The sequence below is a fragment of the Pelodiscus sinensis genome, chromosome 30 (assembly GCF_052426305.1).
Source record: "Pelodiscus sinensis isolate ZL-2025 chromosome 30, ASM5242630v1, whole genome shotgun sequence".
In the NCBI taxonomy this organism is placed as follows: Eukaryota; Metazoa; Chordata; order Testudines; family Trionychidae; genus Pelodiscus; species Pelodiscus sinensis.
This window is the reverse complement of record NC_143081.1, coordinates 15,605,716-15,618,433: the sequence shown is the minus strand read 5'-3', so window position 1 is coordinate 15,618,433 and position 12,718 is coordinate 15,605,716. Positions and strand designations below refer to the sequence as shown.

At 59.9% G+C, this 12,718-nt stretch overlaps 2 protein-coding genes across 3 annotated transcripts in view; both read right to left on the bottom strand.

The window, feature by feature from the left end:
• Positions 1-1,363: 1,363 nt before the first annotated feature.
• LOC102462711 (olfactory receptor 14J1-like) overlaps positions 1,364-12,718 on the bottom strand; it is an 80,975-nt gene continuing 69,620 nt past the window's right edge. The window contains exons 1-2 of one of the 2 annotated variants that reach the window (XM_089774340.1): positions 3,105-3,348; positions 1,364-2,326 (exon numbers count right to left, since the gene is read on the bottom strand). In XM_089774340.1, the coding sequence (XP_089630466.1) occupies positions 1,364-2,299 (936 nt within the window). In that variant the 5' untranslated portion in view covers positions 2,300-2,326; positions 3,105-3,348. Of the gene's footprint in view, positions 2,327-3,104; positions 3,349-12,718 lie in introns of those variants that run through there. The other variant, XM_075912195.2, reaches the window with a different exon arrangement.
• LOC142821071 (olfactory receptor 5AR1-like) lies at positions 9,639-11,051 on the bottom strand. The gene has a single exon (XM_075911864.2). It carries the CDS (start codon positions 10,777-10,779, stop codon positions 9,835-9,837), a length of 945 nt encoding a protein of 314 aa, XP_075767979.2. The 5' UTR covers positions 10,780-11,051; the 3' UTR covers positions 9,639-9,834.

Below are 12,718 nucleotides of genomic sequence, written 5' to 3'. Positions count from 1 at the left end.
GTGGAGACATTGTCAGGGGCTGCCACCGATCACGCCCAGGTTGGCACTCACGGCGGGACACGGAGCCGCCCGTGGCAGCTGGAGACACTCGGCCGGATGTGCAGGGAGGTTTCTCACCGCTTGGGGGCTGGTCTGTCGTCTCCCCCAACGGCCCCCCCGGTGAGGTGTCGGATGCTCTGTCTTTGGCAAGGGCACTCGCCTTAGCGGGGAGAAGATTTCGTTCTCCTGGGCTCGGTTACGGGCCAAGCCGGCGAGGGACGGAAAACGGGCGTTTGGCTGGAATTGGGACGGCCCCTCGGTCCCAGAAATGGGGGCTTGGGCCGACTATTGGCAGCCTTTAAGGCCCGAAGGGACCATTCACCCCCAACCCCCTAACTGCGCCTTCCCGTCCGCGCTGGGGAAGCTCCGTGTGCCAAGGCGAGCTGGGTGCCCGGGCCCCGTTGGAGGGACTTTGCAGGGCTCCTCAAGGGAGCGGGGCAGATTCGCAGCTCGGAGCGTTGTCCTCGTGGGGCCCTGTCACTGGGCCGGGCCCCAGGCCCCGCTGCTGCCGTGGGGAGAGACGGGATTTCCTCCTGAGGGGGCAGCCCGAGAAAAGGCTGCGTCTGCGTCGGGGCAGTGAGGGGCCACCGAGGCCAGGGCGTGGGTCACACTGAGTGGCCACCTGCGTCTCTGCGGCGGCCGCCCACCGCCGGTCCAGGGCCGTTAGAAAGCGGGCGAGGACTCGCCCGCAGCAAGGGAGACGTGGGCGGGATTGCAGCCTCACTTTTCCAGCTCTCCGGGAAGGAGGCCGTGGGGCAGGCAGGGGAACGCCGTTCGCAGGAGCTTTCCAAGGACAAGTCAGGCAGATCTGGCTTCCCGGCTTGCGTCTCGGCCCCGGGGGCGGCACACGACGGCCTCCCGAGATCCCTTCCAGCCTGGCAGCCTCGTGAGACTCTAGCCTACCCGTCCAAGACCGGGCCTTGCTTCTCTCTGCATGGCGGGCTGGGCCCAGCTGCAGCGGCCGTGGAGACACGACCACGTTCCTCAATGGGATTTAAACGGGAGGTTCAGGGAGCCGGGCACCCTGGGGATTTCAGGCCCTCGCAGCGCTACCCCTCCCCCCCACAGGCGCTGGGGGCTCTCAAAGAACAGAGAATCACAGAACCACAGAGACCTCAGGAGGCACCGAGTCCGGCCCCTGCCCAAAGCAGGAACAACCCAACTCAACCATCCCAGCCAGGGCTCGGGGAAGCCGGGACTGAAACCCCTGTAGGGCTGGAGCTCCCCTTCCCCGGCTGTGTTCTCCTGCCGACGGTGCTGTTGCAGGCTGACTACGGATAGAGACACACACAGCGCGGCGGTGACCGGGGTAGACGTGGCCAGTTTATTTGTCAGGGAGCAGCCTGGAGCCGATCAGTTTGCGCAGGGCGGCTTTGAGCTCCGCGTTCCTCATGCTGTAGATGGCCGGGTTCAGCATGGGCGGCACCACGGAGTAGAGCACGGCTACGACCAGGTCCAGCCCGGAGCTGGCGCCGGAGGGGGGCTTGATGTAGGCGATGCTGGCCGTGCCCACGAACAGGGAGACCACGGCGAGGTGGGGCAGGCAGGTGGAGAAGGCCTTGCGCCGGCCCTGCTCCAAGGGGATGCGCAGCACCGTGCGCAGGATGAGCGCATAGGACGCGACGATGAGCACGAAGCAGCCCAAGGCGAAGCAGACGCTTACCGCGATGGCCCCGCTCTCGCCCTGCGCGGAGCTGGCGCAGGCCAGCCGGAGCAGCTGGGGGATCTCGCAGAAGAACTGGGCCACCTCGCGGCCGCCGCAGAAGGCGACGGCGAAGGTGCTGCCGGTGTGCAGGGCCGAGTTGAGAACCCCGCTCGCCCAGGCGCCGGCGGCCAAGCGGGTGCAGGCTGCCCGGTCCATCATGCGCTCGTAGTGCAGCGGGCGGCAGATGGCCACGTACCGGTCGTAGGCCATGGCGGTGAGCAGCGGGAGCTCCGTGGTGGCGAAGAAGAGGAAGAGGAAGACTTGGGCGACGCAGCCGCGGTAGGAAATGCGCCGGGAGCGGGTGAGGGAGTTGGCCATGGACTTGGGGACGATGACGGAGATGGCGCCGAGGTCCAGGAGGGAGAGGTTGGCCAGGAAGAAGTACATGGGGGTGTGGAGGCGGCGGTCGAGGGCCACGGCTGAGAGGATGAGCAGGTTCCCCATCAGGGCGGCCAGGTAGATCGCCAGGAAGGCCACAAAGTGCAGAATTTGCAGCTCCCGGACGTCGGAGAAGCCCCGGAGCAGGAACTCGGTTGCCGTGGTGCCGTTGGGCATGTCGCTCCTCAGGGCACTGTGCGATGGCTGTGGAGGGAAGGAGAAACACAAGGGGAGGGGGGGGGGAGGCTCAGTCACGCAGGCCTGGCTGCAGCCTTGGTAGTACCGACAGTATGAGCCCGATTAGGCCGGAGCTCGGCAGGGCAGCCCCCCGCCGGGTACAGGCTAATTACACAGGCACCAGGCTGGCCAGGGAGACTGGAACAAGAGCCCCGAGCGCACTCCGGGGACGACACAAACACATTCCCCAGAGGAGCATGGCCAGCAGGTCTAGAGAAGTGATTATTCCCCTTTATTCGGCTCTGGGGAGGCCACATCTGGAGTGTTGTGTCCAGTTCTGGGCCCCCCCTACAGAAAGGACGTGGACGCATTGGAGAGGGTCCAGTGGAGGGCGACCAAAATGGTTTGTGGGCTGGAGCACATGATCTACGAGGAGAGGCTGAGGGATTTGGGCTTGTTCAGTCTGCAGAAGAGCAGAGTGAGGGGGGATCTGAGAGCAGCCTGCAACTCCCTGCAGGGGGGTTCTCACATAAAAAGCCATATGTGGGCCTGCAGGAGTTACATTTGTATTCCTCTACACCAGCCATGAGCCCTTTTGGCAAAGATATCAGGTGTTCTTTATCAGATGGCCTTCATCAGCCACAACTCCCTATGCTTGCTAGCTGAGAGCTGAGTATGGAATAAATAACACGACCTCGGTTCTCAGCCCTGTGGGAACACTGAGGGGCATTGGGCCAGCTCACGGACACACGGTAAACAGCTAAAGTATAAGATCACTGGGAGTCCAGTGTCCGGTGAGTCTCACCAGGGACCTAGACCTGGGAGGGTGCCCTGGATCCCCCGAGCTGGAGCCACGTCCCCTGCGGCCTGGTGCGAGGTGACCGGAACAGGACTCCCCACAGACTGAAGGGGCGTAAGCATTTCCAAGTGCCCATTGCTTGCTTTAATGAATTGCTCTGCCTGTGCTTATTGATGTGTCACTTTGCAGTAGCTGTGTAACCATCGGGCAGTATTGTGCCTGTAACAGAGACATAGTGAGATTAATAAACTCAACTATTCCTAATCGACTCTGTCGTGATGCGAATCCATAATCCTGTTGGGCCTGGCCCTGTGCGTTGTCAGGGGTTCCAGAGAGGCTGGCGAGAGGCTGTTCTCAGTGGGGGCAGATGGCAGAATGAGGAGCAATGGGTTCCAGTTGCATGGGGGAGGCCTAGGTTGGATAGTAGGAAAAATGATTTCCCATGGCGGGGGGGGGGAGGGGGCAGGGAGGAAGCGCTGGGATGGGTTCCCTGGCCCTCCACTAAATCCATCTGTCCCCTCCCCCAGAAGAGAGAAGTTTGGCTGCCTCTTCCCACCCCCACCCTGAATTTACAATCACTGCTCTGTACAAAACAGCTTGTTTGCCAGCCGCTTAGCAGCGGAATCAGTTTCGCTCTCTGGCAGCTCCCCCGCTGATGCGGAGACAGGAACGGCTGCAGCAGAATGAGGGGTGTGAAATGATGCTCTTATCAGACCCCATGCACCCCCCCGTCCCAGGCCTCCCAAAGGCTACGTGTCCCAGGACGGGCGGTCAGAATGGGTTTTGCTCAGATTGTTTCGAAAGGAAATCCAATGGAGCAGATTTTCCTAGGAGGTCTCAGCTCTGCTCACAGAGATGTCACTGAACACCGGAAACCCAGGGTTCTTTGGTGTGAATGTGGGGTGGGGGGGGGAATGTCAATTGTCAGCAATTTGCAGTTGGAAATTATTGTCTTGCAGTTGCCAGAACATGGAGAACTTAGTGGTCAAACGCTGGAATAAGTTGCCCAGGGAGGTTGTGGAATCTCCATCTCTGGAGATATTTAAGAGCAGGTTGGATAAATGTCTGTCAGGGATGGTCTAGACAGTGCTGGGTCCTGCAGGGGCGGGGGTCTGGACTCGATGACCTCTCAAAGCCCCTTCTAGTCCTATCGTTCTATGATTCTATGAATTTTAGGGACTTCAATGAAAAGCCTGTTTTTAGAGCCATTAGGAACACAAGAATGGCCAGGCTGGGTCAGACCAAGGATCCACCGCAGCCCAGTGTCCTGTCGGCCCGCAGTGGCCAATACCAGATGCTCCAAAGGGAGCGAACACAACAGGGAATCCTCACGTGATCCCTCCCGTCACCCACCTCCAGAGAAACAGGGGCTAGGGACACCATTCATACCCAGCTGGCTAATCGCCATTGATGGACCTAACCTCCAGGAATCGATCTCGCTCTTTTTTTAACCCTGTCAACGTCCTGGTCTTCATACCATCCTCTGGCAAGGAGTTCCACAAGTTATCCAGGCACTGCATGAAGATAAACTTCCTTTTGCTTATTTTAAACCTGCTGCCCATTAATTTCATTTGGTGACCCCTCTTCTTGCATTATGAGAAGGCATAAATAACTTTTCCTTTTTTACTTTCTGCACCCCAGTCATGATTTTCTAGAGCTCTATCCAACCCCCGCCCCCAGTCTCCTCTTTTCTAAGCTGAGAAGTCCCCGTCTCTTTAATCTCTCTTCATAGGGCACCCGGTTCAAACCCCTCATCAGTTGTGTTGCCCTTTTCGGAACTTTTTCCAAAGCCGAGAGCTCTTTCTGAGATGAGGTGACGGCGTCTCTGTGCGGTATGCAAGCTGTGGGCGTCCCATGGATTCACAGAGAGGCAACGAGATCTGCTCTGTCTCGTTCTCTACCCCTCGCTTAATGATTCCCGACGTCCTGGCTGCTTTTTACTGCTGCTGCCCGCTGGGCGTGTTTAGAGAGCTCCCTTTTCATTCTGCTTTCTCGTCCTTCCTCCTTTCTGCCTAGTTCCTCTTTCTGAAGTTCCGCCAGTTGGGGCTGCGTCGGTGTTTCCCCCGCTCAGGGATGTTTCGTCTCATTATAGTAGGGTCACGATTTCCAAGCCGTTCAGATCCCGTCCACCTCTCGGACCAGATCCCGAGCTCCACTTAGGACTAACTCAAGACTTGCCTCTCCCCTTGTGCGTTCCAGACCCAGCGGCTCCAAGAAGCAGCTACGTAAGGTGGGAAGAAACTTTCTCTCTGCCTCCGGTCCTGAGGCGCCGTCGACCCAGTCAGTGTGGGGGTCGCTGAAATCCGCCCACCGTTACTGAGTTTCGATAGCCCCTCTGATCTCCCTGAGCATTTCACAGTCACCCGCCAGGGGCTGGGACCGTATTAATAGCGCACAGGATTGCTAGCCACTGCGATTGCATGGGACAGCTTCGTTCTTGGGAGTTTTGAACTTTGATTCTTCACTTGCTTCCACACATAATGGCCCCCCCCCTTTCTTCTGCACGTCCCATATATTTTGTAGCCTGGTGTGGTTGTGTCCCTCTTTCCACCACGTTCCTGTGACGCCTGTTACATCCACAGCCCCCTTCGATGCCGGGCGCCCTCGCTCGCCTGTCTTACTAGCGGGGTGCGGAAGGATCGTCTCAGCCTGCACGGCGCCCCCTGCGCCTCTCCGCTTCCCCCCAGCCCTGGCTTGATAGACGGAGCCACCACCCCCTTAGTTACTGGTGTAAAAACCCATCCAGCTGTTCGAATGGACGGTACAGCTCAGCGAGCGTTGGGAACGAGCGTCACCTTCCTGTTCTTAAACTCGCCCTGCACAGTCGCACTCCGGCACGCTTCATCGAAACGGCAAACTTACCGGGCTGCTCTTCGTGGAATTGTTCCCAGCGTGCGGCGAATTTGAGCCTCCAGTGTTAGGAATCTTTGCTTATCTATCGGTCTGTCTAGCCCCATCCACCCCTATCTATCTATCTATCTATCTATCTATCTATCTATCTATCTATCTATCTATCTATCTATCTATCTATCTATCTATCTATCCCCACACCCCTATCTATCTATCTATCTATCTATCTATCTATCTATCTATCTATCTATCTATCTATCTATCTATCCCCACACACCCCATCTATCTATCTATCTATCTATCTATCTATCTATCTATCTATCTATCTATCCCCACACACCCCCTCTATCTATCTATCTATCTATCTGGCTGGCTGGCTGGCTGGCTGGCTGGCTGGCTGGCTGTTTGGGACTCTGTCTCACACCCCCATGGCCGTATTACCCAGCAGCTCTCGTCCCTCCCCTGTTCTCAGCTGATCCGGGTGGCGCAGGCTTCGAGGTGCTCTCAGTCCCTGCTGCTCTCACCCGGGGGCTACATAAAGGAATCTGGTTACCAGGGTTGGGAGCCCAGGTCGGATCCCAACCCGTCCTCGTGCCGTGGCCCCCGGGGGGGAACGGCACCGCTGGGATGGTCGCCGCGGCTGCCTCCTGGAAGGGCGCTTGGCATGAACCCTGGGGGCGGGGGGCTTAGGGGACCTCGGGAGTGGCAGATATCACCGTGTTCCTCGCCCTGAGCTAGGACCTGCCGGATCATGGAGCCAAGTGGCCCCAGGGCCCCAGCTGGCCCAGCATGGCCAGTTCCTGCCCTCGGGCGCTGGAGAGGTTGCGCCCCGCGTTCCAGGCAAGCGGCCAGAGCAGCAGAGACAGAGACGGGCTCGCCAGGGGCCTGCTCCCCAGGAGGAACCTCGCTCCTTCTGGGCTGGGATCCGGGGAGAGGAACCCGAGCCAGGCCGTGGGCCCACGTCAGTCGGAGAGAGGAACCCGCGAGCCGGGCCGTGGGCCCACGTCAGTCGGGGAGAGGAACCCCCGAGCCGGGCCGTGGGCCCACGTCAGTCGGAGAGAGGAACCCCCAAGCCGGGCCGTGGGCCCACGTCAGTCGGAGAGAGGAACCCGCGAGCCGGGCCGTGGGCCCACGTCAGTCAGAGAGAGGAACCCCCAAGCCGGGCCGTGGGCCCACGTCAGTCGGAGAGAGGAACCCGCGAGCCGGGCCGTGGGCCCACGTCAGTCAGAGAGAGGAACCCCCAAGCCGGGCCGTGGGCCCACGTCAGTCGGAGAGGGGAACCCCCGAGCCGGGCTGTGGGCCCACGTCAGTCGGAGAGGGGAACCCCCGAGCCGGGCCGTGGGCCCACGTCAATCGGAGAGAGGAACCCCCGATCCGGGCCGTGGGCCCACGTCAATCGGAGAGAGGAACCCCCGAGCCGGGCCGTGGGCCCACGTCAATCGGAGAGGGGAACCCCCGAGCCAGGCCGTGGGCCCACGTCAATCGGAGAGAGGAACCCCCGAGCCGGGCCGTGGGCCCACGTCAATCGGAGCTGGGGTGGGGGGGAGGATCTCGCCTGTCACCAAATCCAAATCCACGTTTCCTGCCCAGACCCTGAAGCAGATGCTCCCAGGCAGCCTGCACGCTCCTAGCGCGGTGCGCCGGGCCCCTTCCTGACCCCGCCGTGAGCGAGCCTGGACCTGAAGCAGCCAGGCCAGCCCGTCCCACCCGAAGTCTCCTCTCCAGCCTGGGCCAGCTGTGATGTGTCAGGGGAAGGAGATTGAAACCCCACCCAGAATGCACCGGGGGGGATCCCCTTCCTGGCCCCCAAGTGAGCCCTGAAGCATGACCTTTGGGCACCGCCCAGACAGCCGAAGGGAGCCCGGCCCCTCCGTCGCAAGCCTCCCCTTCGTCTGCCCCCCCGAGGGGGAAGCTTCCCGGAGCTTTCTGGCCAGTCGCTCTTCACCTCGCCGCTGGGCCAGCGCTCGCTCCACCAGGGCCCTGTCCAGCAGCCAGACCCTGCTCCGGGGATGCTCCGACGGGCAGCTGCGGGCGCGGCGCTTCGTGGGGATGTTCCTGGCAGCCCTGGCGGGGAACCTGCTCACCCTCATGGCCATGGCCTGCAGCCCCCACCTGCACCCCCCCCGCGCGGCTTCCTGGGAATTGACCCTCCTGGCCCTCAGCTCCAGCTCTGTCCCCGGCCCTTTTGGAGTCCATGGGGCCTGCCCCCCAGCTGGTGGGAATCAGCCACAGCTTCCCTGGAGTCCCCATGGGGCCAGCCCCCCAGCTGGTGGGAATCAGCCACAGCTTCCCTGGAGTCCCCATGGGGCCTGCCCCCCAGCTGGTGGGAATCAGCCACAGCTTCCCTGGAGTCCCCATGGGGCCAGCCCCCCAGCTGGTGGGAATCTGCCGCAGCTCCCCTGGAGTCCATGGGGCCTGCCCCCCAGCTGGTGGGAATGGGGAGGAGGGGCAGCGCGTGGCCCTTCCCCGCCACGAGACAGATTCAGGAGCCCACAGAGACCTGCTGAAACCTCTGGGACAAGCAAGGGCCCGTGTGGGACTGGCCAGGCCCCGGCGGCCAGGACGTGACCGAGGACGTGGGACCAGCTGGGTCCCGTTTCCTGCCACGCCTGATCCAGGGCCCCGAGCACAGAGCGTCCTGCCGTCTCTCCAGCAAGTGGATTACCGTTCGTGTGTGTGCGTGTGTGTATGAGTGTGTGTGCGTGTGTGTGTGTGCGTGTGTGCGCACACACGCTGCGGAGTTACAGGCTGGCGGTGATGGTATTTGCCTGGCACATGGGAGACCCGGACTCCAGGCCTTTGTCACACTGCGGTGGGCCCATACGAATCCTTCTGTCAAAGTCCCAGCCCATTGTACTAGGGGATTTGAATACCCAGTCGCTGCAACCCAGTGTGACTAGGGGATTTGAATACCCAGTCGCTGTAACCCGGTGCAACTAGGGGATTTGAATACCCAGTCGCTGCAACCCAGTGGGACTAGGGGATTTGAATACCCAGTCGCTGTAACCCGGTGGAACTAGGGGATTTGGGAAAATGTTCTACAAAACTTGTATGTATGTTGTTCATGTGTTTAATTTGCAGTGAAAATAACTGGGCTCCTTCAACCCGGCGCAGGCGTGCCTCGGAGGAGAGGACGCACTGAAATGCCGTCTTGACATGTGTTGTTGAGCGCGGTGCTGATCTCCACGGCCCGGGCGGGAGGGCGTGGCAGGGCGCTGCGCTACCCACCCCTCCGCCCGGCAGGAAAACGACTCATCATACGTCAGTGAATGTTTTGTCTCAAAGCTGGAAATGGGCTTTGGACCATTTAAAGGTTTTCGCCACAGGAAAAACAATCTTTTTTTGACCCAAACCCAAAAACGTTCCCGCCGGCTGAAAACGGGAACATGGTCAGAGAAAACCAGAAAAAAATCCTTCAGCTTTGGGAACAGGAAGCCATCGCCAGTGTGGGCACATGTGCAAGCACACACACGTATGTAAACAGACACAGAGACACATGAACACACACACACACACAGGTGCACACACTCTCCCACATGTGAACAGACACATGCACACACATGGGAACTGACACACAAGCACACACACACACGTGCACACTTACATGTAATAAGCGTGCGCGCGCGCACACACACACACACACACACACACACACACACACACAGAATTGTTCTCTCCCCTGGCATTAGGACCCGGAGGTCCCAACTCCCACATATCCATGCTCTCCCCACCAGACTCTCCTCCACTCCCGTCCCCCAGCTGGGGTGCACCCCAGGGTTCCTGACCCCCAGCCTCCCAGCTCTAAGCCACAAGACCCTTCCCCACCCCAACCAAAGGTAGAACCAGGAGTCCTGACCCCCGGCCCATCCCGCCTGCCCTTCCCTGCCTAGCCCCTGCCCAGGGCTTTCTGGAGAGCCCCCTTCACGTCCTTGTTCCGCAGGCTGTAGATGATGGGGTTGAGCATGGGAATGACGATGCCGTAGATCACGGGCAGCGCCCGGTCCTGCTCCTGCGAGTAGGTGGTGTTGGGGCGGATGTAGGTGAAGATGATGGTGCCGAAGTAGAGGCTGACCACCGTCAGGTGGGAGGCGCAGGTGGAGAAGGCCTTGAGGCGCCCGGCCCGGGTGCGGATGCGGAGGATGGCCCGCCCGATGGACACGTAGGACACCAGGGTGCCCAGGAAGGAGCCCAGGATCACGGCCCCCCCCAGGGCGAAGGTGACGGCCTGGTTGGGCCGGGTGTCGGAGCAGGAGAGCTGGAAGAGCGGGGGGATGTCGCAGAAGAAGTGGTGCAGGACGTTGCCGCGGCAGAAGGACAGGACAGACATCAGGGACGCGTGCACGGCCGAGTTGGCCAAGCCCAGAGCCCAGGCGGCCGCAGCCAGCAGGGCGCACAGCCGCCGGCTCATGACCGTGCCATAGTGCAGTGGGTGGCAGATAGCCACGTAGCGGTCGTAGGCCATCACCCCCAGAATCAGGCACTCCACCCCCCCGAAGGAGATGAAGAAGAACATCTGGCAGAGGCAGCCGGCCCAGGAGATGGACTGGTCCCGCGAAAGGTAATTGGCCAGCACCTTGGGCACGGTGGAGCTGGTGTAGCCGATGTCGACCAGAGAGAGGTTGCCCAGGAAGAAGTACATGGGCGTGTGGAGTCGGGAATCCAGGCTGACCAGCAGTAAGATGAGCACGTTGCCCACCAGGGCCACCAGGTAGATGGCTGCGAAGACCCCAAAGAGGACCAGCTGCTCGGCCGGGTTGCTGGAGAGGCCGAGGAGGATGAATTTGGTCACCGAGGTGCCGTTGGGCCTCCCGACCGGCTCCAGAAGACCCATCCCCTGCAGGCAGCGGTGGGAGAGCTGGGGAGAGACAGTGACAGCTGGGCGGTAAAGACACCGGATGTCCCCCAGCCAACCCCACTAGCTGCGGAAAAGGAGACACAAGGATGCCTGGGGAAACGAGGGGAAGCAGAAAAGGCCCTGGGGATTGCAGTGGATGAGAAGCTGGAGATGAGTCAACAGGGTGCCCTTGTAGCCAAGAAGGCTAATGGCGTATTGGAATGCATTAGGAGGAATCAAATATCAGAGGGGTCGCCGTGTTAGTCTGAATCTGCAAAAGCGGCGAGGAGTCCTGTGGCACCTTAGAGACTAAGGGTCTGTCTACACTACAAAGTTAATTCGAACTAACAGATGTTAGTTCGAATTAACTTTGATAGGCGGTACACATACAAACCGCTAGTTCCAACTTAATTCGAACTAGCAGAGCGCTTAATTGGAACTAGGTAAACCTCATTGTAGGAGGACTAATGCCTAGTTCAAATTAGCTAGTTCGAATTAAGGGCTGTGTAGCCACTTAATTCGAACTAGTGGGAGGCACCACCAGGGAAACTCGTCTGCCCCCGTCCCAGCTCCGGAGCCCTTAAAGGGCCACGGTCTGGCTCCGGTGCCCGTGCCAGGTGCAAGCCTGCCAGCACCCAGCCAGCAGACCCTGCACCTGGCACAACTCGAGCCAGCCACCCGCTGCCACCCAGCCCTCCGCCTCTTCCCAGGACCAGGCTGGCGGCTCCCGGGAGCTTGCCCGGGACCACAAGAGGCAGGCGCCCGCCTGGGCTAGTGCAGACATCGTGGACCTCGTCCACGACCTCCGCACTAGGCACAGGAAAGTGGCCGTCTAGGGCAGGAGAGCTGCCAGCCTGGCCACCCAGGAACAGATGTTCATGAAAATCAAGGTGGTCCACTGAGACCCCCGACCCTGAGCCCTGAGCTTACAATGGCTGTCCTCGGTCAGACCAAAGGTCCATCTAGCCCAGTAGCCTGTCTGCTGACAGTGGCCAACACTAGGGACCCTGGAGGGGATGGACCAAAGCAATGACCAAGCCATTTGTCTCGTGCCATCCCTCTCCAGCCTTCCACAAACAGAGGCCAGGGACACCACTCCTACCCTCTGGCTAATAGGACTCCATGGACCCAATCTCCATGACTTTATTTAACTTCTCTTTAACCTCTGTTCTAGTTGTAGCCTTCACAGCCTCCTGCAGCAAGGAGTTCCACAGGTTATTTGCTTTGTGAAGAACTTTCTGTTACTAGTTTGAAGCCTGCTACCCATTCATTTCATTTGGTGTCCTCTAGTCCTTCTATTATGGGAACTAATGAAGAACTTTTCTTGATGCACCCTCTCCACCCCACTCATGCTTTTATAGACCTCTATCCTAGCCCCCCTCATTCTCCTCTTTTCTAAGCTGAGAAGTCCCAGTCTCTTTAGCCTCTCTTCATATGGGACCTGTTCCAAACCTCTGATCATTTTAGTTGCCCTCCCCTCTTCCACCCTCTCTCTTCCCCTCTCCCACCTCCTTTTCCCAGTTTCCTCGAGTTTTGTTCAATAAAGACAGATTCTATTTTTGAACACACGTGTCCTTTATTTTGTACATCTGGAAGGGGGGCTAGGGAGGGGTCAGTGGAAGGAGGTGAGGGAGGAATGGGGTACGAGCTCCCGATGGGGAGGACTGGGCTGGCTCTGCGGGCTTCTGGGGGTGGAAGCTCTCCTGCAGCCCCCCAATTGCCCCCTCTCCCCAGATGGCAGCCTGTGGCAAGTGCAGCCGGGCTGATGGCCGAGTGCTGTGATGTGCCGAGTGTGGGCACTCAGGGCACTCCAAGCCAGGACTGCTTTGCAAGCGGGGCACCCCTGAGAACTGTCTGTCCGGGGTGGGGGTCGGGTCCCTTTAAGCACAGCCCTCGGCTAGCCTGAAGCAGCAGCTCCACGCGCTAAGTCCTCCTC